Source organism: Mobula birostris, chromosome 26 (genome assembly GCF_030028105.1).
Source record: "Mobula birostris isolate sMobBir1 chromosome 26, sMobBir1.hap1, whole genome shotgun sequence".
Classification (NCBI taxonomy): Eukaryota; Metazoa; Chordata; class Chondrichthyes; order Myliobatiformes; family Myliobatidae; genus Mobula; species Mobula birostris.
The window spans coordinates 11,079,594-11,104,830 of NC_092395.1; the positions used below are offsets into that span (position 1 = coordinate 11,079,594).

General features: G+C 37.0%; 1 protein-coding gene across 3 annotated transcripts in view; it reads left to right on the plus strand.

The window, feature by feature from the left end:
- The window catches only part of stk11 (serine/threonine kinase 11), a 136,104-nt gene that overhangs the window by 32,405 nt on the left and 78,462 nt on the right, over positions 1 to 25,237 (plus strand). For 2 of the 3 annotated variants that reach the window (XM_072244645.1, XM_072244644.1), the window contains exons 2-7: positions 8,173 to 8,256; positions 12,402 to 12,491; positions 14,823 to 14,955; positions 18,713 to 18,849; positions 19,474 to 19,601; positions 24,790 to 24,847. In XM_072244645.1, coding sequence (XP_072100746.1) covers positions 8,173 to 8,256; positions 12,402 to 12,491; positions 14,823 to 14,955; positions 18,713 to 18,849; positions 19,474 to 19,601; positions 24,790 to 24,847 — 630 coding nt within the window. The remainder of the gene's footprint in view (positions 1 to 8,172; positions 8,257 to 12,401; positions 12,492 to 14,822; positions 14,956 to 18,712; positions 18,850 to 19,473; positions 19,602 to 24,789; positions 24,848 to 25,237) is intronic. The other variant, XM_072244646.1, reaches the window with a different exon arrangement.

Below are 25,237 nucleotides of genomic sequence, written 5' to 3' on the forward strand. Positions count from 1 at the left end.
GAGTGTTAATGTTTGACTCTTTATAACTTGGTTGACTATTTGAGTCCTTGGAAAACTTGCAAGTTTAACATTGATTTAGATTCTTTGCAGGGATAATAATTTCTGGACCCATTGAAACATTTCATTTCTTATGTAGTGGTTGCAAACCTTGTGTTGACCTCCAAGAAGCTTTCTCCAGACCTGGCTAGTTGTGGTTGGAGTACCAGTGGGATGGTGCCTTCTTTAATGTCCTTCTGTCTGCTGGAGACTAGTAGCAACAATTTGATTGCATTTTTAAGGCACCCCTTTCTTCCCCCACCCACTTTGTTATTTGTCTCCATTTTCTCATAAATTTTATAAATTTACAACAGTGTTCTTGTCAGCTTACAAAGGTGCAATTTGGGTATATCCTACTTCCCACTCGGAATGTTCTTCTCCCCAATTTTGCCTGTTAGGCAGTGTCTAGGTGCTCTGGAAAAATAATTGGCAAGTTGAGCACCAGATCACTACACACTTTGAAGCCTACCTCCAAATAATGCAGAGATACTCCAGAGCAGTCCAGAGCTGTTGCCTCGTGCACCAGTGGTCTTCTGCTTCTTGCCTGACACTGTGGCATTCATTGGCTGCCTACTCTCTATATATCCATGAATTTTATACCGGAGTCACAAGGTGCATCGTTGGTGGGAAACTCCTGAGGGCGGATTGTCAGATTGCTGTGCGGCCCTAGAGCCTCTTCATCACTGAAGGGAACAACTGATTGCATGATAGAGCCTGATCTTCCACTTCAGCACCATCTGTGGTGTTTATTCATGGTGTGGTGGAAACTGAGATATTAATTACTGAATTAAAGTTGGATCGACAAGTGCATGAATAGAGTTGCATATTAATTCTGGGCTGCAACTCCTGGGCATTTATTTAGTAAGTAGGTCCTTCTTGCCCTTCGAGCCACCCTGCGCTTGCAACCCTGATTAATCCTGACCTAATCACGGGACAATTTGCAATGACCAATTTACCTACCTGGTACATCTTTGGACGGTGGGAGGAAACCAGAGCACCCAGGGAAAATCCACACATTCCATAGGTGGGGATGGAGTTGTGTGTATAGAAACTCCTTACTGAACGGTGCCAGAATTGAACTCTGGAATGCCTCGAGTTGAAATACTGTCGCGCTAACCGGCAAGCTAGTCTGGTGCTCATGATTGGGGATGCTAGATTCTGTTCAATAATATCTCCTCTTCCAAATAGACTTACTGTAGCTATTCAGACTTAACATTAATAATTTCATAGAAGCAACATTTCTGAAATGGAAGATTTCTATCAAGCCTGAAACATTTCTTCAGTGACTTTAAGTAACTATTCTGCATTTATGCTTATTACACCTTTTAATCATTTATCCTTTCACTTCCTTCTCCTCCCAATTTACCCCATTCTCGCTTTCTCTGTGTTTTTTTTCCTAACCCTGACTGTACTTGGTTCTTTTGCTGACACTTTATGTTTTTATATCAGGAATGCAGTTGCTGTCACCTTCTATGGTTTCAGCCCTATTATCTCCATAATGCTAACTTCAGTTCAGCAAATCCTTTTTCCCCCATGAGGGGTGGTGGTAAGAGGATATCGCAAATTCTGGACCCTGCTGGCTATCACTGTGTCTATGTGCATCATGGTCCCCCAAAAAAGAGAGCTGTTTTAATATTCGTTCATTGTGTTTTGGGTGATAGTGATGTTGCTCTTGTGGTGTAGTGGTTGGCAGTATGTGACAATTGTAGAGTTAAGGTGTAAGGGTTTGCATTTTGAGGTTGTAGTGGAGAATATTATGTCCAGTACAATTCATGTTAGTGATTGTTGATAGCTGCAAGTATATGTAGCAAGAGGTACAATTGATGGAATTTGCTCCTGCATAATTTCATCATAAGCATGTGAATAGGAAATGGTACCCGGCTATAAACAAATGGACTTTTTCCAGTGATGACAAAATAAAACATTTTGAGGAACTGAACTCCAGAAAAGCTGCACATTTGATTTTTCTACTGAAAATTCTCAAAATGTTTGAGTGAGCAAAATAAACGTAATGGCAACAACCACTTGGCGAGACGTGGTTTGTTTGGTTTGGGAAATGGAAAGGGCAGTGAAGTAATTCAAACATCAATGCGGAGGAGATATTACTTATCAAGACATGACAGAGTGGCTGATGCAAGTGGAAGAAGTAAATATTAAAGACTTAGTTTAAAATTCCCAACTCTATTTAGTTGATCAAATAACTGGGGAGAAAATGAATAAGCAGAGTTTAATGCTGTCACATTGTGATACATAGATCAAGGAATATTGCTGAAGTTGTGCCTACTTTTTATGAAAAAATTATTAAAGATGTTGACTTATTTTTGGAATGGTTGATTAGTGTTTGACAGGAATGTCAATCAAACAAACATGAATGTTAAAAGCATTTTCAAGAAGGAAACCAGGGATAATCCTGGAAACTATAGACCAGTGAGTCTCACATCAATAGTAGGGAAGTTATGGAGAGAATTCTTAAGGATAGGATTAATGAGCATATGTCCTAATTAGAGGGAGTTAGCATAGCTTAGTGAGGGGAAGGGGGCAAGTTGTGTCTTACTAACTTGATTGAGTTTTGTGACAAGGGTGATTGATGAAGGTAGAGCTGTGGATGTTGTCTACGTAGATTTTAGTAAAACGTTTGACATGGTCCCTCATGTTAGGCCCAACCAGAAGATTTAGATACATGGCATACATGGTGCATTGGCCATTTGGATTCAGAACTGGCTTGCTCATAGAATAGAAGAGGGTACTGATTGATAGGATTTATTCTAGCTTGGAGGTCTGTGAGTAGTGGCATCTCCCAGGGATCTGTGCTGGGACTTCTGCTGTTTGTGATTGTATAAATGACCTGGATGAAAATATACATGATTGGGTTAGTAAATTTGCAGATGATATGAACATTGATGGTGTTGTGGATAGCACAGAAGATTGTTACAGAATACAACGGGATATAGGTAAATTGCAGATGTGTGTCGATGGAGGTTAACCCAGCCAAATATAAAGTGTTGTACCTTGGTAGATCAAGTGCAAGGAATCAGTATACTGTTAAGGGCAAGCCCCTTAACAATGTTGATGAGCAAAGGGATCTTGGGGTCCAGGTTCATTGCTTCCTGAAAGTGGCTACATACTACAGGTGGTTATGAAGGCATATGACATGCTTGCCTTTATTTGATGAGGCACTGAGTTCAAAAGTCAGGAAGTTATGTTGAAGCTTCATAACACTCTAGTTAGGCATATACAGTAGTTCTGGTCGTCCCAATACGGGAAAGATATTGAGGCTTTGGAGAGGGTGTGGAAGAGGTTTACCACGATGCTGCCTGAATTAGAGAAATTGTACTAAATCAAGAGGTTGGACAAACTTGGTTTATTTTTTATTGAATGGCAAAGGCTGAGGAGAGATCTGATAGAGGTTTATAAGGTTATAAGAGGCATGGCTAGAGTAGACAGACAGTATCTTTTTCCCATGGTTGAAGTATCTAATTGTAGAGGGCATGTATTTAAAGTGAGAGTGTAATTTCAAAGGAGATGTGAGGGACAATTTTTTTTACACAGAGGGTGGTGGGTGCCTGGAATGGGGTGGTGATAGAGGCATCTACGTTAGATGATGTTTAAAAAGGCACATGAATATGAGGAAAATGGAAGGATATGGACATAGTGTAGGCAGCAGAGATTAGTTGGCAATTTGATTACTAATTTAAATGGTTCAGTACAACATGGTGGGCTGAAGGGCCTGTTCCTGTGCTGTACAGTTTTATGTTCAAAGTCCAAATCCTGTCTGCATAACAACTATCCAATATAAAGAAGATCTGTACTCTGTAAATTTCCCACCAAAATTTCATGTAATTGAGGAACTCCTAAACCAAGTTGCACTATAGTTGCCTGTTGGAAAGTATGCAAGATCCAGAGTGACAGGAGACATGTGGTTAAAAATACATCTTGTCCTAATCCCTTAATTACTAGACCTCCTCGTTCACACATTTAAGTATAACATAATTTGTGAGTCATTTCTAGTGTTGATTCCATTGTAAAGTTCATTATTGGTTTTAAATTCTCATGGAATAGGATGTTCTTTTACTGCTCTCTTGTGGCATGGAAACTGAACTGTTGATAGCTTTTTAACTACATTTTCTTGTTTGACTTAGTTTAAATGCACAATTTGGATAAATGCCTTTCCAACAGGATGTAGCTCCTGAAAGGAAGGATGAAAGCATACTTTGGCAATGTTAAATTTGAAGAAAAGGGTTTTAGTGTAATCTTAAAAATGTGTAATAATGTGTCACTCCTTGGCCATCTCTTGTGCCAGGGTGAGGCCACCCTCAGCGTGGAATAGCAGCACCTTATATTCTGTCTGGGTAGCTCCAACCTGATGGCATGAATAGCAATTTCTCCTTTCAGTAAACAAATTCCCACCCCTTCCTATATTTCCCACTCTGACATTTTACCCTTTCCCGCCTGCCTATTACTTCCCTCCTTGGTCCCCTCCTCCTCCTCCTCTTTGTCCCATGATCTACTCTCCTCTTCTGTCCTCCCCTTCTCCAGCCCTTGACTTTTTCCACTCACCTGGCTTCACCTATCATCTTCCAATTAGCTTCCTTCTCTTACCCCTCTCCCTACTTGATTATTGTGATGTTTTCCTCCTCCCTTCTCAGTCCTGAAGAAGAGTCTTAGCCCAAATCGTCAACTATCTATTCGTTTCCATCATTGCTGCCTGACCTGCTGACCTCCTCCAGCATTTTGTGTATGTTGCTGTGGATTCCCAGCATCTGCAGACTTTCTTGTGTTAATAATTGAAGTGTATTGTTTTTGGTTTTATAAGAGAAATCTGTTTTGTTTTAAGTTTTCATCTTATCAATCTCCTGCTTTCTCCCTTTAATCAAGGGTTGGTTATTTGGGTAATAAAAGTCCAAGTGTTTGGGTAAAGGCAAAAGTTTATCTTACTATCTTAGCAACACACATAAAAGTTGCTGGTGAACGCAGCAGGCCAGGCAGCATCTCTAGGAAGAGGTGCAGTTGACGTTTCAGGCCGAGACCCTTCGTCAGGAACGTCGACTGCACCTCTTCCTAGAGATGCTGCCTCGCCTGCTGCGTTCACCAGCAACTTTTATGTGTGTTGCTTGAATTTCCAGCATCTGCAGAATTCCTGTTGTTTGCGATCTTACTATCTTACTTTTTTTTTAGTTATTTATTTTCCTAATCAAGTTATTGCTGAAGAAAATCTATGGAAAACAGAGAAAAAAACTTTTTCTATATCTCTTGCATACTTTTTCAATGTATGTTATCTATAGAATTAAAAAAAAACTATTTATTTTAGAGATACAGTGCAGAACAGGCCCTTCCAGCCTTTCGAGCTGTGCTGCCCAACAGCCCACTGATTTAACCCTAGCCTACACAGGACAATTTACATTGATGAATCTCAGGGTTGTATATATACTTTGAAAATAAATGTCCTTTAAATCTTTGAATCTTGAATCTTTGACCAATTAACCTACTAACTGGTATGTCTTTGAACTATTGGAGGAAACCCATATGATGTACAAACTTTCTTACCGAGGATACCAGAATTGAACTCTGAACTCCACCCTGAGATGTAATAGCTAACCGCTATGCCACATCGTACCCCATCTAGTTGCTCATCTAGGTCACTCTGCCCAAACCTCTGACATACCAACAAAAGAGATGAAATCATTGACCAGGTTGACTTGAAATATATTGTGCCTTCACAGTACCTGCGTCTTTACTTGGATCTTGCAAATTCCTCCTGAACAGCACTGTTAGAGTATCTTAGTGTTGGGCACGTGGCCAAATGGTTAAGGCGTTCGTCTAGTGATCTGAGGGTCGCTAGTTCGAGCCTCAGTTGTGGCAGCGTGTTTGTGTCCTTGAGCAAGGCACTTAACCACACATTGCTCTAGTGCAGAGGTCCCCAACCTTTTTTGTACCGCGAACCAGCCGACCCAGTGGGTGGGGGAGGGGGGCTGGGTGTTCAAGTAGGGTTGCCAACTTTCTCACTCCCAAATAAGGGAGAAAAGTAGCAGTCAAATACAGGACACTTGTGTTTACCTCGAGAAAGACTACCATGACCATGAAGCCTTGCGTGGGCATCTGTGTACGCATGCGTGTATGTGCCGATTTTTTTTCTACGAATTGGTTTTGCCTTAATCTTCCTGATTCTGTTAAGTAAAACTACAGTGTACATACATTATTTCTACTTTATACAGGCTGTGTATTTATCATATCATTCCTGCTTTTACTATATGTTAGTGTTATTTTAGGTTTTATGTGTTATTTGGTATGATTTGGTAGATTATTTCAAGTTCAACAATGTATGACAGGGAATGAGGAAAGGTGCAGCTGACTCATATCATTTCATATCGCCAAATCATATCGTTTCCTCGCGCCCCGGTACTGGTCCGCGGCCCGGTGGTTGGGGACCACTGCTCTAGTGTCTGTGCAAGGAGTGGCGCCCCACACAGACTTCCAGTCTGTGCCTTGTAAGGCATGAATGCGCAATGCAGGCCTCTGATGGTCTGAGTCAATGTTCCCTCCCCTCATTACATCAACAAGGGCAATAAAATGGGCCAATGAAACATAGAAACATAGAAAACCTACAGCACAATACAGGCCCTTCGGCCCACAATGCTGTGCCGAACATGTACTTACTTTAGAAATTACCTAGGGTAACGAATATCCTTCAAAACATTTCACTTAACCATATCTGCTACTTCCAGCATAATGTCATTATCCCTTTGCTCTGAGATACCTTGCTCCATTCGGTTAGCTTCCTCTGTCACCGCTAGTATTTCTTCTCACTAAAGGTTCCCAGCTGGAATCATAATTTATTTGCACTACCTTCAATTTTGAGCTTTAAACTTGGTATACTCTTTGTAGTTTCAAAGGGAAAAGCATTGACTACTGTGTAGAGTATCATTCAGTCTGCAACATAACTTTGATCTATTGGTTGTCCGATTATCTGACTTTGATTTCGAGCATGCTTCAATAAAACTCAAAGGGCCTCCGATCTTCTGCTTACAGCCTTTTGGACTTTATACTGAGTTAAAATTTCAACTAATGATTATGCTGCTATTATTTGCACCCTCCCTTGCCTCACCTTTTCTTTCTTGGCCTATTAACTATTCCTGTTTCCTTTATTATCGTTTATTAGTAATTTAATTTTTTCCTCCCTTCCACCCTTTCATTAACATTCCCACGTTACTTCACCCTTCTTGCCGCACACAGTTCCTCCTTTTATGCTTCCTTAAAATATTTTATCATTTTAACTTTTGGTGGTTTTATGATGTCATTTAATTTTTGTATTGCATTTCAGGGTTACACTACATTTGCCTCATAGAAGCTGTGGTTCAAATAATATACATTTTATAGTGAAAAACCTTCAATATTTAACCCAACACCACCAAAACAAATTACAGGTTGAGTACTTCTGATCCCAAATGTTTGGTACCGGAAGTGTTTTGGATTTCAGATTTTTTCAGGTTTTGGAATATTTATCTTGGGATCACCATCATTTCTGACTTTGAGTTTATGTACTACCTGGATGCAGACTGATCTTACTCTTGTTCATCACAAGTATTATTTAAAAGCAAAAATTATTATATGCCATTAATATAATGTGTGCAGCTTCCTTATTTAGGAACTTGTATGCAGCAGTAGCTACACACTAATTGGGAAGAATGAATGATGTTTACAAATGCAACTAAATTCTTATTGCAAGAGGTATTTATTATAAACCGTAAACTCAAGTTTTGAACAAAACATCTGTTTGAGCACATAATATTTATTTTTGAACTTTATTGTCTCAAAATTTAAAAAAAAAGATTTTTGTGGCAACTTGTTGGCAGTGAGTATTTGGTTTCTATCAGTTTTCTGTAACTATGAATAATTTTGGCACTTCCATATGAACTTGGACATCTCGGGATGTGTTTCTAGCTCTCTGCTTTGCTCCTAACTGGACTCTTATGCCAGAGAGTCCAGAGCAGGTAAGCACGATGTTTAATTGACACCAAACACGTGCCACTGGCTACTGATTCTGGATTAATATATTTATTGACATAGCCTTAAGAGGAAAGACCATACTAATGTAAAACAATTTTTTAAAAAAAATCACTCTTTTTTTTTTATTTACAGGGAAATCCAGTTGCTCAGGAGACTACGACACAAAAATGTAATCCAGTTGGTAGATGTGCTGTATAATGATGAAAAACAAAAGATATATCCTTTTTGTGTGGCATATTTAGTGCTGAATTCTTCAAAGTAGACTTGTACATTAAATTATAAGTTCATGGGTTGCCTGAGGCCCATAATTCTTTAGATCGGAGTAAACAAAGTAATATACAAAATGATGCGTTGAAACATGAGAACTATTGGCTATTATACTGGAAATTTGAATGATATATGGCCAAGTTAGCCAAAAATGTACACTAATTTCCCATGCATTTAAATGAACATTTCCTTATGCTTTCTTCATCATCAAAGTCAAGTACACTTAATATTTGCTTTGTAAATGCTCCATTACTTTCAGTTGACAATTCACGTACTTTTTGTAGATTCTTCTTTCAGTAGATGTTGATGTTTAATCACCATAAGTGATTGAAAATACGTAAACATCTGCCTATATTAATCTCATTCTTAATTTTTCAGAAATGAAGATATATTAACTTCCAATAGAGTTTCATGACTGAGTAAAACAGTAGCTCCAATTTTGCTCATTCCTACATTTGCCATGAAGATGCTCTTGCCCTCTCATGATCAAACAAAATTGAATTTGCTTTGCTCAAAGTTAACTGGTTACATTTTGGAGCAACATCAGGGCCTGGTTAATGTCATAGATGCTGTGTGAGTTGATGAGAACAATCCAGGAATGCAGGTAACAAGGTATCCTCCTGGTTTTGTCATCTGTGAAGTTCCTAATGGTTAGAAGCATTCAGAACTAAAAGAGTTAACTTTAATAATTAACAATTTAAAAAAATGCTAAGTTTGTAAATATTTTTTGATAACTAAAAGCATAACAGCATGTCGAACTCTTCTTTGTCAGTTGTATTACTTCGCTGAATTTTGTCTTATCTTTTCACAACCATTACATCTTTATTCAAGTAAATGAATTTACAAATATATAGCAGAAATGGTATAGAATTTCACCAAATTCCTATTTTATTTCAGCACTCCCACATTGAGTTTAGGGGAGGAGTATAGTGAATGATTCTGTAGATTCGTGTCAGCAAATTTGGGACCACCTTGTCCAGAGCTTTCTACCTTTTAAGATCCCATCCTAGCATGAGTATTTGTTTCAAAGATTCAAAATCCATTGACTATCAAAGCAAGTATGCAACTCTGAGATTCATCTTTCCCACAGTTGGCCGCAAAACAAAGAAAAACCGTAGAACCCATTCAAAAAAAAACATGAAGTCTTCCCTCGCGCAAAAAAATCGTGCAAATGGCAACCAAAAAAAAAGCAAAAAACGCAGAATATAAAACATAAAATCGGAAGTCCAGGCATATTCAGTTCAGCTCAGTGTTTACCATCTGTAGACCACCCCTCATTCTAATTGTATTCGAATACAATTACAATGATATATGGTTCCCTGCAACTTTTAACTTAAGATTTTCTTTATTGACTGAATGTGAAATGAATACCTTTGAATAAGTTTTCTGTTTGAAATAGTTACTAAGATGCTTTTTATTTAAAAGGTTAGCTATACTAAGCTAGTTTCAAGTGTTTAAAAAAATCTATAATTTGAAGCTGTATTGATAGATTGAAGGTGGCAAGCATTGACAGTTTTACTATAAAACAAGCAGCAATTGCTAGTGACTACACTTGTGACTATGCTTGTTGCAGACTTTTCTGACTCTACATTGAGTAAATCTGCAATTTGATGTAAATTTTGATTGCCTGCACATTATTCTTGCTGTAAAAGCACTGAAATTATGATGCAGTTGAATTATTACCACAAGATAGGGACTAGTGACAATTACTTTGGCCTTGAGAAATTAATGTTAAATATTGTATATGTACAGGGCAATTCTTTCAAAGTGACTTTTTTAAACAATGTTTTGTTTTCTCCATTCGTGCTGTGTGTGCACCTGTATTAAAATTACTTGCAGAAAAATATTGAAAAGTCTGTTTTTATTGGTGTATTATACATCCCATTTTGGCGTTGATGAGAATATTTGCATCTGATAAACTAAGTAGGTCAGTTCCAGTTGCCAGAGGGCAGAGATCATCTAAAGAAGTCTCCTTAGACAGGTCACAAACACAAAAGATTTGGCAGATGCTGAAATACAGAGCAATACATTCAAAATGCTGGAGGAAATCAGCAATCAGGGAGCATCTATAATGTCAACTGTTTAGACAAGTCACAACTGCATTGGGAATATGTTCCAGAAGGGCATTTCCATGGAGTAATTTTCAAGATTTTATGTCTTCATGGTAAACCTGGTCCAATATCTCCCTGCATGTCTTCCTGGGTTTGGATGTGAACTGAAATTGTATTCAAGCAGAAAATATCTACCAATTTAATGTGAAGGAAAAGCATTTCTTAAAGATACACAACTCTTGTAAAATAGAAACAGATTTCAAATCAAGTTTATTATCACTGACACAAATTTGTTGTTTTGCAGCAGCAGTACAGTGCAAACACACAAATATATAAATTACAAAATTAAATAGTGCAAAAAATGAATCAACAAGGTACAGGTCCATAATCATTCAGAACTTTGGTGAAGGGGAGGAAGCTGTTCCTAATTATTGAGTGTGGGTCTTCAGGCTCCTGTACATCCTCATTGATGAAGATTTGTGACTGCTCATTCAGTTCTTTTGTACTTATTATAATTTTAATATCTCATTTAAATTAATTGGATTAGTTTGAAATATTCATGAAGTGCCCTTTATTGGTGATGTTTCATGTCACTCTACTTTTGCATGACATATGAAATGTTCTGTCGATAAAACCATTATTCAAGTGCAAATATGTGTTCCCATTCATCCTTCCAATGATTTGAAACAATGTAATTTTTTTGTATATTAAATGCAATCGTGAACAATAGCCAGATCAGAAATGCTGATCAAGTCAATTAGTTCCCAGAGGGAATTCTGGTAGGCCAATCAGATGGTTCACTGCTGCTCAGTGATAGAAGACAAAAAAATCATATGTATAATTAAGAAACATTTAAAAAATAGTAAAAATACTGGAGTCATGATGATCATGATGAAATCTGCTGGAGAGAGACGTTTATACACATGCTGTCCTCCATATTTCAAAGAGAACTAGTTAACTTTGAGCAAGTTTTAAGGACTGTCAAGTTTTAACATTGTAAATCATAAAGGATGAGATGACAGCACATGCCAAAATAATTACTACTTGCACATTTGCTTAACATAATAAAGAAACAAAATACGTTAGAACATACACCATTATAGCCCAGTGCAAGCCCTTCAGCCCACGACCTTTTAATCTCCTTTTAAGATTAATCCAACCCTTCCTTCTGACATAGCACTCCATTTTTCTATCATCCACATGCCTTTCTAAAAGTTTTTTAATTGTTCTGAAGGTGTCGACCTCTACCAGCACTCTGGACCACTCAGGACAAGGCATTCCACGTGCCCACTACTGTGTGTTTTTGAAAAAAAAACAACTTGCCTCTGACATAACCCCAATACTTTTCTCCAGTCACCTTTAAATTTTGTCCCCTTATATTAGCTATTTCCACCCTTGGGACATGTCTCTGGCCCTTGGAAAAATCGTTACTACCCCTCTATCAAATTACCTCTCACCCTCCTTCTCTCCAAAGCCGTAGCTTGCTCAACCTATACTTGTAAGACATGCTATCTGGTCCCAGCAGCTTCTTGGTTAATGTCTGTATCCTTTCTGAAGCTCCCACATCCTTCCTATAGTGAGGCAACCAGAGCTGAACACACTATTCCAAGTGTGGTCTAACCATGGTTTTATAGAGCTGCAACATTACTTCATGGCTCTTAAACTCAGTACAAGCTGGAGGAACTCAGCAGGTCGGGCAGCATCCGTGGAAAAGATTGGTCGACGTTTTGGGCCGGAACACTTTGTCAGGAGGATGCTTTGATGCTTTGACCCCAACTTCTGCAGATTATTTTGTGTTCTTAAACTCAGTCCTCTGACTAATGAAGCCAACGTACTATACACCTCCTGAACAGCCCTTAACTTGTATGGCAGCTTCGAGCGATCTGACTAATCAGATCCTTCAAGATCCCTTTTATTACTGACTGAGTGATGTGAAATTTATATGTTTTTAAGTCATGACATATTAGCTGTTTAGCTACATAAGATGCCCGAATGTTTGATTTGGTCATAAGTTTGTGCCACTCTTTCCTTGACTTGACCAACGTATATGGTAATGGAATATTGTGTGTGTGGAATGCAAGAAATGTTGGACAGTGTCAATGATAAGAAATTTCCAGTCTTTCAAGCTCATGGGTAGGTAACCTTAATTATATGCTATAAAAGACTTCTAAGCGTGCATATTTTACATATCTTTTTGGATCTGGCATTCAAATACTTGGTTCCCCCATAATTTATTGTTCTTTGTTCTTACATTTTAGAAAGTTTGAGTACCAGGAAAAAGTCATCTTAAAAAAAACTAGGTTGTTTACACAATTCATTTTTCATTTAAAGTGCCATGTCAATAACATTGTCAAGTTATTGACTCAGAATTGAAGTCCAGAACAAAGGTCAGAATCAAAATGGGAAGCAGGTTTAATATTACTGGCATATATCATGAAATTTGGTCTCTTGTATGTTATCTCAATGCAGAACATTTTCCTAAATGTTTGATGTTCTGTTGACCGTCACCACTGAAATAGAGGGATCAGTTTTAAAGTATTTGTAAGAATTTCAGTTGATTTGAATGTTGGCTTGTTGTCACTTTTATCCTTACTTTAAAAATTTACACCTTGAATATAGATTTGCAAAGCTTAATTCATCATGCTCTCATTTCCTGATTTTGTTTTAAGCCTTGGGTTTCAAAATAATTATTAATGGGCTAATGCAGGACATGATAGAATAAATGATTATACAATTAAATTAACACACTTAAGTTTGGCTAAGCAAAGTTTAATATACATAGCTGGAATGCATAACAAAATATTAATATATCCACTTTGTTACTGGACAAAAGAAGTGCATGAAATAGAATCTATTATGATCTTCCAGTATAGGTGATTATTACCCAGAGAGAATTAATAATACAAGGCACTATCTTGTTACCAATATATATGACTGATGGCTGGAAATTTAGATCTGCTTTGGATACTCTCTCAATGGGGTTAATTATTCACATAAATTTATCCCACACGTTTTACTTTCTGAGTTAGTGTCATAGAAAAGTATGGCACTGAAACATGTCCCTCTAAGTCTGTGCTGAGTCATTTTAACTGCCTACTCCCATTGACCTGCACCAGGACCGTAGTGCTCCATACCGCTACCATCCATCTACCTATCCAAACTTCTCTTGACTGCTAATTGAGCTCGCGTGCACCACTTGTACTGGCAAGTTCACTTCATAACACAGTATCTACTGACAATAATGTTGCTGCAATAGGTAGTACCTTGTATTTCGAGCTCATTATTGTATTTTTGCATATACTTAAATGTATTTCCAGTCTTATCAAAAGCAGACTATTAAATGCCTGATATGATGTTATCAGATACAAATCATTATATTGGTCATAGTCATACTTTATTGATCCTGGGGGAAATTGGTTTTCGTTACAGTTGCACCATAAATAATTAAATAGTAATAAAACCATAAATAGTTAAATAGTAATATGTAAATTATGCCAGGCAATGTCCTGGACTAGCCTATTGGCTCAGGATGTCTGACTCTCTGAGGGAGGAGTTGTAAAATTTGATGGCCACAGGCAGGAATGACTTCCTATGACGCTCTGTGTTACATCTCGGTGGAATGAGTCTTGCTCACTTCACACACAAGTGAACAATTCTAATCAGACTTGCTTAATTCAATCACTTCAGTTTAACTTTGCATGATACAGTAGAAGTTATGTTATGTGGCAGAGACTGTGCCAAATGGGTGCTGGTTATTAATGCCAATTAATCAAGAGTTCTATTACTAGATGATTAACATAAAAACCCTGGACATTTATATTCTGGATAATGTACTAAAAGAGCAGCATGATGAGCAGACAATTGATTTATTCTGGTACCTCTCTTGCTGTGAAAATGTACTTATCTTGAGTTCTGCCACTGTTCTACAACATCAAGAACAGTGAGAATGAATCTGCATTTCCATTGATCTCTGACTACTAATAAATAATTAAAACTATGGACCTTTTCTGGGTTTGTTTTGTCCTTGCTGTTGTCCTAGGACATTTGTTGCTGATGCCGTGTTTGATTTTACCTAGAAATAAAAATATTCTCAGTGGTTCACTAAATAAATCTTGCTAACTTCTAAACGAACTTGTGTAATGTTAAATATAAACAGGAGTGAAGGTGATAGAAATGGTAAATAATTGTTCTTTATGTCTGGCGGATAGATCTGCTTTTCTATTATATAGACCTTGCTGTTATGAAACTGATTAAGGCCCCCTACCAATGGATATATTGTAAACAGAAACGGGGGGAATGTAATTATTTCTTTATATCTCATGCATATACTTAGCCATTATATAAGAATATTTTTGTTTTAGTAAATATTGGTACTTCTCATTTATATTTACGCTCTAAAGGCCAAAACATCTTTCATCAGCTGTTGCTGTGTAATATGTTTGTTTCTTAAAATAATTTTCACAGGTACTTCTGCCAGTTAATTGATGGTCTAGAATATTTGCACAGTCAAGGGATAGTCCACAAAGATATTAAACCAGGGAACCTTCTGCTAACGACGGATGGCACTTTGAAAATCTCAGACCTAGGAGTAGCTGAAGTATGTATCCTTCTTCAGATTGTGTACTGTATTGTACAAGTGCATCCCAATGTCAATTGCTACTTATTTTCTTTGAATGTGGTTCCATTCCTAAGTCACTGTTTAATGTAGTGTGTTATGATAATTAATAAACCAAGGGAGCATTTTCATCTTCAATAATTCTATCTACCTCAAGAAAAATAAAAATTCAGAACATTGTTAACTGTGGACATCATTAGTGAGTTGTAATTTTGCCAAAAACTATATAGTCCCATTCAGGCAAAACCTTCCACACTATTCATAACATGACCCAACCTTGGTGTCATCTCCAATGGAAGTAGTGTCCTTCGTGGCAGCAAGGCAGAATAACAACACAGATGGAAGCCACTTAGCTCATTGCACCTGTATTGATAGTTGGTGCTACAGCTTTGGATCAAGAAAGATGCTCAACAATGCATCCATGTTTGACTCCTGGTGTTTTTCAGCTTTGTAAGATGCTTGTAAAGTCCTTGATGTCCTCATTTTCCCTGATTCTCTGTAGACTTAAATCTCATGAATTGAGGAAAAATTACTCTTCAGAATTTGGATAATTGCCATAGTCATGAGAAATAGCTAGTTTGTCCTTGGTCCCCCAGAAGATTTTTTTGGTAATAGTCTCCATACTTCCATTAATTTGTTCTTTTATTGTGGTCTAATTATTTTTCCACTTATAAACCTTTAAGAATAGGATTCAATTAGGGAGGATCTTCCACTGAACTGGCAAACCATCAAAGCTTGTTGGTTGCCTGCGCACAGATCAGTCTGTTTCATCCAATATGGTTCCAGGTTCTATCTTTCAATGGAAGGTAGCTCCCAGGGAATTGACGAGGGGCTACTCAGTGCAGTGCTACTTACTCAGAACTTGCTAGTGGCCGATTCCACCGATGACTGTATTTGGTACAGTGAAGCCCTGTTCCCAAATTCAGCAACTGCATTAATGAAAATAAAATGTACAGTTTCAAAGAATAGTGCTTGATCTATTTTAAAACTTGTTACAAAGAATTTTTCCCAAGGGATTCACCTTGAAATTGTTTTCAGCAATTTGAATTTTCTTAATAGTCCCCATTGGGTTGAAGATGACTCGCCTCTACTCTAGTTCTACAAATTTTTGTTAAAAAATTGGTGAATTCATTTATTATTGTCACATGTTCTGAGGCACAGTGGAAGCTTAGTTTTGCATGTCATCTATGTAGATCATTCCATCACATCAGTACTTGAGGTAGTACAAAGGATAAACAACAGAATGCAAAATAAAGTTACAGGCACACAGAAAGTTTAGTGCAGGCCACCGTTCCCTCTAAGCTGTGCAGGTGTATGGCCGCGCAGTAACTGAAATGCTCCCACACACATAGCCTTTGTTGCTACCCAGCTGGACTAAAGACAGACAAGAAAAAGTTTACAAAATGTGAAAGATTTTTTGTTGTACTGTATTTCATTACACCCTTCAAATAATAAATAAAATCAAAAGTGTGTAATTTTTCAATTTTCATTCTAAATATTCATGGTATGCATATTTAAAAACATTTAAAGTGCATTGCAGTTTTCAGGCCGTGTGTGTTTAAAATAAATAAAGATAATGATTTAAAAAAAAATCCTGCTCAGAGCAATTTTACTGCTTTGTGGTGGTCCCTGCAGCGGTAAGATAAATAAATAAATAAATTTACAGGGAACATTGGTTCAGGCAGACAATAAGGTGCAAGGCCACAATGAGGTAGATTGTGAGGTCAAGAGTAATATTTTGTACAAGAGAACTGTTCAATAATCTTATAATAGTAGGGTAGGATCTGTCCTGGGAGTTGGTGGTATGTGCTTTCAGGCTTTTGTATCTTCTGCTTGATGAAGGTGGGGGGAACAGAAAGGGGAAGGTTAATGATGAGTTTTGGAGGGTTCAGTGCTGCAGTGCAGGGGCTCCTTTCATTCATTTACTGTCCCTTCACTTTTCTCTGAGCTCATGGCCTTTCTTGTTACGAAGTGATTCTATTTCTTCCCATTAATCTATTAAATCCTATCATCACCAGTTCCCTTCTCCACCCTGTCCTCTGGCTCTTGCTCTAGTTCTGATCCCATGTCTTTCTGTCGATTCTTATTTATTTTTGGAACTAAATTTGTTCCATTAAACCCATCTCCTGCTCCAATACCTTTGCCATAAAAACCTCTGAAAATTGAACTATACCTCCATCATTCTTTCTCGATCACTTCCTTTCAAAACCACCACTACTGATCCTCTCAAAATAAAAATGTCTTGCTTAACTCCTTTGCACCTTTTCTTCCTTTTTCTGCATCTACCTATATTATCAATTTTATCCCACAGGTTGTAGAAAGGTCAGAATTTAAAAAGAAACTGCAGATTCTGGAAATCTGAAATAGAAACTGAACTCTGGAAACACACTCAGCAGGTCAAGCAGCATTCGTGGAAAGAGGCAGGGGAAAAAAATTAGGTTGAAGACCTGAAGAGGGACTCAGAAGGAAGAATTTTCCACTTGAAGTATCAGTCTATACCTGTTTCTACAATTGGTGCTTAATCTGCTGAGTGTTTCAGATGCTATGTGATTTGAATGAAATTGTTCCTGCATATCATTTAAAAGTGCATCCTGGGTACTCGTACTGATAATGCAGAGTCAGTGAAGGATTGGTGAAATTATACTGTTGTTGAACCAATGTCTACAAGCGATATTCTTCAGCAGTGGAAGAGGAAGAAGTCTTATTTATCTCTTCATTAGCGAAGCATGGTTTCTCTTTCTAACCTTGCATTGTTGTGGTTGGAGTCCTTTTAATGTTCTTTTAGCTAAAATAAATGTACTTGATCATTGCCTCAATTAAGACTGATTTTTGCTTTCAAAGAGGTACCAAATAGTATGTAAAGAATAACCAAAGTTAAAGTTAAGAAAATCAGCAAATAATTGGTCAGCAAATCATTCATCTTGCAATTCTCTATACTGGACTTTGATACGTTTCACAGTATGCTTATTTTTGTTGAAGTTTGGGAAGTATTTTTCTTGGACAAATTTGTTTCAAAGTTCCTGGAATGCGTTGGTTTAAGGCCAAATGCAGTGCCTTCAGAAAGTACTTAGAGAGCAGATTTTGACATTATTTTTGATTAAAGGAGGAAGTGTTTTAAAAACCCTACGCTAGGAAGTGAGCAATTGAGCTCTCCAGTTGGAGTGATTTGATGTCGAAATGTGCAATTATGATTTACTCCAATTTGAAACAAATTTCAGTTTTGTGATGCTAGGGGAAAAACTGCCATGTAATCTGGTTTCAGGGATTGCTATAACTGAATGATCTTTTATTTTATTTTATGGATGACTCCTAAATGTATTTTATATGTCAGGCTTGTTCAAATGTTAATTCAGTTTTTGGTGACTGGTTCACTTTTCCTAGAGCTCATAATAGTCTACTTCAAAAGATCAATGGCTTACTGCAGATTTACATTTTTAGTGTCATAATTTTATTAGTTAAACCGGGAGAATATGTTCTTTTCTGTCTTTAAAGTGAAGGCAGAGCATTAATTTTGCCCTTGGTCAGAGGCCACCATTTAAAAAAAAACAGCAAAGTTTGCATTTTGTTTGTTTTTCAATATTTTAAAGTGCTGCACATTGATTTTAAATATTTCAATTGAGAACTGAATTTGTAATGTGATGAGATTTGTTGTTGAAAATGGAACATCATGAATTCTAATGTGCCTTTCTTTTTCCACATTTATCTAAAGAGAATAATTTTTCAATTCTCGTTATTTCAGGCATTACACCCTTTTGCAGAGGATGATACATGTAGGACGAGTCAAGGATCACCAGCATTCCAGCCTCCAGAAATTGCAAATGGACTAGATACATTTTCAGGGTTCAAGGTGGACATTTGGTCTGCAGGGGTGACATTGTAAGAAATGTTCTACTTAACTTTTGATGTATAAAATGTAAAAAAAATCTGCATTTTGCAGGGTAATTTATCAGCATTTTAAAGCTGAAGCTCCCTTACGGAAATATTTAACCAACTTTTGATTACTAAAGTGCTTGGCATTGCTAACCTTTTTTTCAGAACAGGCTTTGATAAAAGGTCTTTGCCCGGGAGCGTTATCTTTGGTTTTTCTCTCTCTGCAGATGGTGTGTAACCTGCTGAGTATTTTCGTCACATTTCTAGAATCTGCAGTTTTCAGTTTATCCATTTTATATGCTCAATTAAACTTCACGTTACTGAATTTTACCAGTAACTGAAAGATATATAACAAAACCGTGGAGAATAGCCTACTATAGTGATGAATTAGTATTTCTTTTTTCCAAAGTACATTCTGCAAATCTGGTGGAGACATTGAAAGTTTCAATCCTTGCAAATTAATCCCTTAATTTTATTTCAGCTTGTTTAAAAAGAAATCTGCATACTTGTTTTACCATATATTAATATATTAGGCTACAGATTTGCAGTATAAAGGGCACTGAATTGCCACTGAAGTTTTGGGCAGTTGCATATTGTGACACACTCCCTTTAACGTCTTTTTTTTTTCAGATACAATATTACAACTGGTCTTTATCCATTTGAGGGGGATAACATCTACAAATTATTTGAAAACATAGGGAAAGGGGAGTATACCATTCCAGAAGAATGTGGACCGTTGTTGACAGATTTATTACGAGGTAAGTACAGAAAAATAGAGCTTTGTGAAAACCTGGAAACGAACTTTCAATTTGCTTCCAGACTGTCACAACCACAAATTATTTAGCTTAAGCATCACTCTCTTTTGAGTGATACCTGTTTCGTACCTGGAACACCATTGAGTATAATGGGCGGGGGGGGGGGGGGGTGGTTTGACATGATCACACAATGTAAGAAGCTATATGATTCAATTTCTTGGCAAGTAAAATTGTTATAAAACTTTAACAAAAATCATAATATTTTTAAAGTAGAAATTGGGGGAAGTGCTGGTTTACATCAACAAAAGAAAGGTAAAGATTTCTTGGAGGGAATAAACCAAATGTTAAATTGTTCCATCATGTTGAATAAGTTTCCAGCTTTGAATATGTTTAAATATGAATATTTATTTTGGGACTATACTTGAGATAAGTGAAGGATAGTGTATTGTTTATCCCTTGCATGTAGACTGAAAGCAGTACCGTAAAGATGCAGCAGGGGGCATGAAGTATTGTTAAGTCCGTAAATGTTTTCAAAATTTAAAATAAAGCTTTATGTATTTCTTGATAGAGAAATAATTTATATTCCAGGAAAATTTTTTTGTAAAGCAAAATCCAAGCAGCTCCCAATAGCTTAAATGTAAAAATGAACATTATTTGTGTTTCAGAGCTCAAGAATTTTGGTTAAAATTACTTAAAACAAAATCTGTCGATACAGTGCAAGCCACAAAATGCTGGAGCAACTCAGCAAGTCAGGCAGCACCTATGGAAATGAATAAACTGCCGATGTTTCAGGCCAAACCCCTTCATCGGGACTCGGACCTTGGCTTGAAATACTGACTATTTATTCATTGTCATAGCAGCTCAGGCAGCATCTGTGTTCCTCCAGTGTTTTATGTGTGTTGCTCTGAATTTTCAGCATCTGCAGAATCTCTTGTGTCTCAATACAACTATCTGAAATAGTGAAATACAGTTTTGTTATTAAATCTCATAGTAAAAAAAATAAAATTTACACTGTGAAACAGTACATCTATGTATGGGCAATTTAGGTATGTCACCTGAATAATTTTGGGAGTTGTTCACTTAAAGTTTTACTGGTGGATGAAGACTATTGTCTTGCAGTCTGTTTAGCATTTTGATCTGTTTATCCTTCTAAGGTTGATGATTTGCTGACTTAGTTTTTTTTCATCCATTGCACTGTCTTATCTTCTGAGGGCCTCTGGCATTTCTGTTTTAGAGTTTCAGCATATGTGGTTTGCTACTCTGTGAGAAGTCCATTCGAAATTTGACTTTGTTGTGACTATTAGGTGTCTCTTCAACCTGAATAAAGGTGAATAAAGGTTAATAAAACATGTTTAGTGGCAGCAACAGCCCTAAGATGCACCAACAAGCTAATGTAGGTCTGACGAGGAAAATGTAGTTATTTATGCTAATAAACATATTTTCTGGAGTGTTTATGATATAATGGCTGAGATTTTATGTGAAATTTCTCAGTTTCTACCTTGTTCTTTATTATTAAGAAATTTATCACAATCCATCAGAACTTGGTTTCAAGAGTACTGAGATATCCCCTTCCCAATTTGTGCCAATTGTAACTTCATTTCCATGGTTAACGGTTAGCTTAATGTTCTCAGGATGGGCGCTGAATACTGCCTGCTTGAGTCCCTCAGATCAAAAGCAAGCAAAAATGCATTGCAGGGTCATAGAGCACCACAGCACAGAACAAGGCAGTTTGCCCCATGTAGTTCATGCCAAACTGTTATTCTGCCTTGTTCCATCTGCACCCTCTCTGTGATCTCTGCTGCCCTCTGATGCTTCATCCATGTACTCACCCATACTGGCTACCACAGCCATGTATCCTTCCTGTGATCTGGGATTCCCCACTCTGACCCCTTTCCTCTTCTCGCCTGCTTATCAACCCCCTGTCCTGGTCCCTTCCTCCTTCCCTTTCTCCCAAGGTTCACTCTCTTCTCCTTTATCAGTCTCTAGCCCTTTATCTTTCCCGTCTGCCTGGCTTCACCTATTACCTTCCAGCTATCTTCCTTCCCCTCCCCCCACCTTTTTTATTTGGTCATCTTTCCCCCTTCTTTTCTAGTCCAGAAAAAGAGTCTTGGCCCGTAACGTCAAAAAGTATATTAATTGCCAGAGATGCTGCCTGACTTGTTGAGTTCTTCCTGCATTTTGCGTGTGTTGACTTGAACCATAAAGATGCATATTCCTTTCATCCATGTATTTTACAACGTTTAATTTGTATTTGAACCTGTATCTACCACTTCCGTCGGCAGTTCGCTCCACACTTGCACCACAGTCTGAGTGAAGAAGTTCCCCCTTGTGTTTCCCTTAAATATTTCACCTTTCACCCTTAACTTATGACCTTTAGTTCTAGTCTCACCCAACCCAAGTGGGGAAAAAACCCTGTTCGCCTTTACTCTATCTATACCACTTATTATTTTGTATAGCTCTATGAAATCTCCCCTCATTCTCCTGTGCTCCAAGGGATGCTGGATGTTCCAATGCAGCATCTGTAACATCTACAAAGTAACAAGTTTGTCCTCTTCCAGTTTGAATAAAGCTTATAAAAATTAATATGATTGAACAGTAATATAATTCTTGTGGCATATATTCAAATGCCAGAAATGTTATCCCTGGCCACACGGGTAAGCAATTCATGGGCAGTATTCTTTTGCTTTTTATATATGCTTGCTTATTGCTCACTTGCTTCAGTCTTGTATATTGAAATGCAGTTTGGCATTAGGGCACTCAGAATATTTAAGCAATGCATGGGATGCAAACTTTAGATTATTTCAGTTTTGATCCAGTTGCAGAAGATGTAGAGCTGACACAGAACACTAGGTGGCGTGCCTATATAATTTATGGGGAGTCTTGTTGGTAAGAATTGCTTCAGTATTGAAAAATATTTCTGAATTGCGTTTAAGATTATAAGAAAAGGTAGTGGAAAGGTACTCTGTAAATTTGCCTTTTATTAATTATTGTGTTATTGAATAACTGTACAAGACAGTTTTTATTTTGTTGTCTCTTTCTTTCCCTTCATTTACCAGAATTAGGATTAAATATGCTATTTACTAAAAATAAAACCATCTTGAAGTTTATTAGCTTATCAAAGTATGTAGAGTGAGTTTCCTTTATTTTGCAGGATGCTGTATCACCAAGTAGACTCATATTTATGGTTTATCTGTAATTGTTTTTGGACAGAGTGGATTTCTAGGATTGCTATTTCAGAGGGTATTTGGAAATCAGATTTGCTCCCCTGAATAGCATTAATGTGATTGTTCAGAGGATATTGTAATGTGTGCTGGCGAAGGCTCAAAGATTCAAAGTTATATTTATTATCAAAGTATGTATACAGAACACAACTATGAGATTCGTCCACCACTTGGCAGCCACAAAACAAAAAGCACCATGGAACCCGTTCAAAAAAACATCAACACCCAATTGCGCAAAAAAAAAAAAAAACAAATTGCGCAAATAGCAAAAAGCGAGTGAACAACACATAGAATGTCAAACAGCAAACCAGTAGTATTTAGTTTAGTTGAGTACAGCACAGTGCCGCTAGCAAGTCCATTCTTCAGAGGCAGCAAAGCGCCAGATCGCTCAATCAGCTCCAGAACATGCCATCAGAATGTAAATCACAGCTTCCAATCGCACACAGCTTAGTAGTAGAATCATACTTTTAAAAAAAAAAGTAGTAGTAAAAGAGATAGTTTTGTGAACTGTCAGCAGAACATTGACGTTGGTCATGTTGCCTACTGGTGCTATCTTCACTGCAGGTCAAGAAAAATGAGCTAAAATTTCATAGAAATGTGTGATTTGTTTTTTTTTGATGTGATATGTCTTTGTAAATCTTCTCCTTAGCAGCAAATCAGATTACACCTAAGTAAATCTTTCACAGTATTTGAAGCACAGAGGTAGGATATTTGTCCCAGCATATCTTTGCCAATATTTACGCTTCACTTGAGTTAATTGTATTTCCTCTGATTTAATATACTTCTATTCTTTCTCCAATGTACATGTTAATCTTTCTCTGTGAGTTACTCCATACATAGCACCCTGAAAGATGGCATCTATCAAACAGGATTTGTCTTTTTAAATCTACTACTTTTTAAGATTCTTTCCAAATATACAAAAGGTTTAAAGTTGCAAAACAGCATGAATGTAAGGGTGCGCTCTAAGAAATGCATTCATTTATATCTATCAACCCTTACAGCTGCCTTCATATCTTTTGCTTTGTTATCTGTATTAAATTTAGTTGACGATTATTGCTGCATGTAGAAAAATATCATTCTGATTATGAAACGGCACTGGTTTTAGAGTTTTTAATTATTTTCTTGTATAACAACTTTATAAAAATTATAGGAATAAAAGTCCAGCTCAGACATCTTGAATATTGGATGGCGTTGGTATTGCAAGTTGGAGAAATTGTTTTTGTAATATACCTTTTGTGCATTATTTTGACTACCTAGCACAGCCTTGCAGTTTATTCTTGTGTTGTTAATCAGTATTTTACTTTTGTGATCTGTCTTGCATTTTTGATAAGCTGGATTGTTTGAACCTAAGCAAGTTCTTTGCTTTCTGAAGGATTATGGAAAACTAGCAATTAAAAGTGAACCCAATCCTACTTCAATCAACTGCTGATCCCTTTAGTTCTACAAATAAAACTGACTCACCTTTTGTATGATTTAAAGTCTTACGGTAACAATTCATTCTTTAAAATTAAATAAGTAACTCCCTACATGGTAAATGCATTTATTCCTAGGTTAATGAAATCCCATTAAATTGTGGTGTTGACAATTTCTTGCTTTCTTAAAAAATATTGATGTAATGTTTACTACCATTATTATTTACAATTCTAAGCAGCTGTACTGATTTCTTTTATTAATTTGGAATTATTACCAATGGTTTTAATGGGAACACAGAACTTTGGCAACCAGTCTTTTCATTGCTTTTGCAAGTATAACATACAATGATATCAGACTCTCAGGAAACTGGAGAGATGCAATTTTACTTGCTTCCTTTTCATTTTGTGCTACAGCATTGTAACAGTGACCTAGAAATTGCAAATTTCAATAAATTCCACAGTAGTATGTTGCTAAGATAGAAAGAAATTCTGCTGTTTTTGAAGTAAATCATTGTTGTTTTATTTTTATTATTAACACATCTTTATCTGCCCTTGCAGGAATGCTTGAATATGATCCTGTGAAAAGGTTTTCAATACAACAGATTAGACAGCACAAGTAAGTTTCTTAACATAAGCAAATTAGGTAAATTCTAAAGTTAGTAATAAATACAAACTTTCTGCCACAATAAAATCTGTTTTTAGGAGTTGTCTTGAGGTTTTCATTGATTAGTGTCTGCATGCACATTAGTGGATCCTAGTGCTAATTCTCATTTTTCACCACAGTACTCAGTAGCTTGCACCGTTGCTGCCTGTCCAGCAAAATCACTGTCTCCATTCCAAATTAGAGTTTATTAGTTCCACACAAGTTAGAGTATGGGGGGCGGGGGGCAGTCATCTGGCCTATTGAACTAGTACCAATTCTGACTGTATCTGTTTTAAAGTTACATCCTTTAATCTTAATTTGTTATTTTTTTTTGAGACCCATTTGCCCCTACCGTAGTGGATA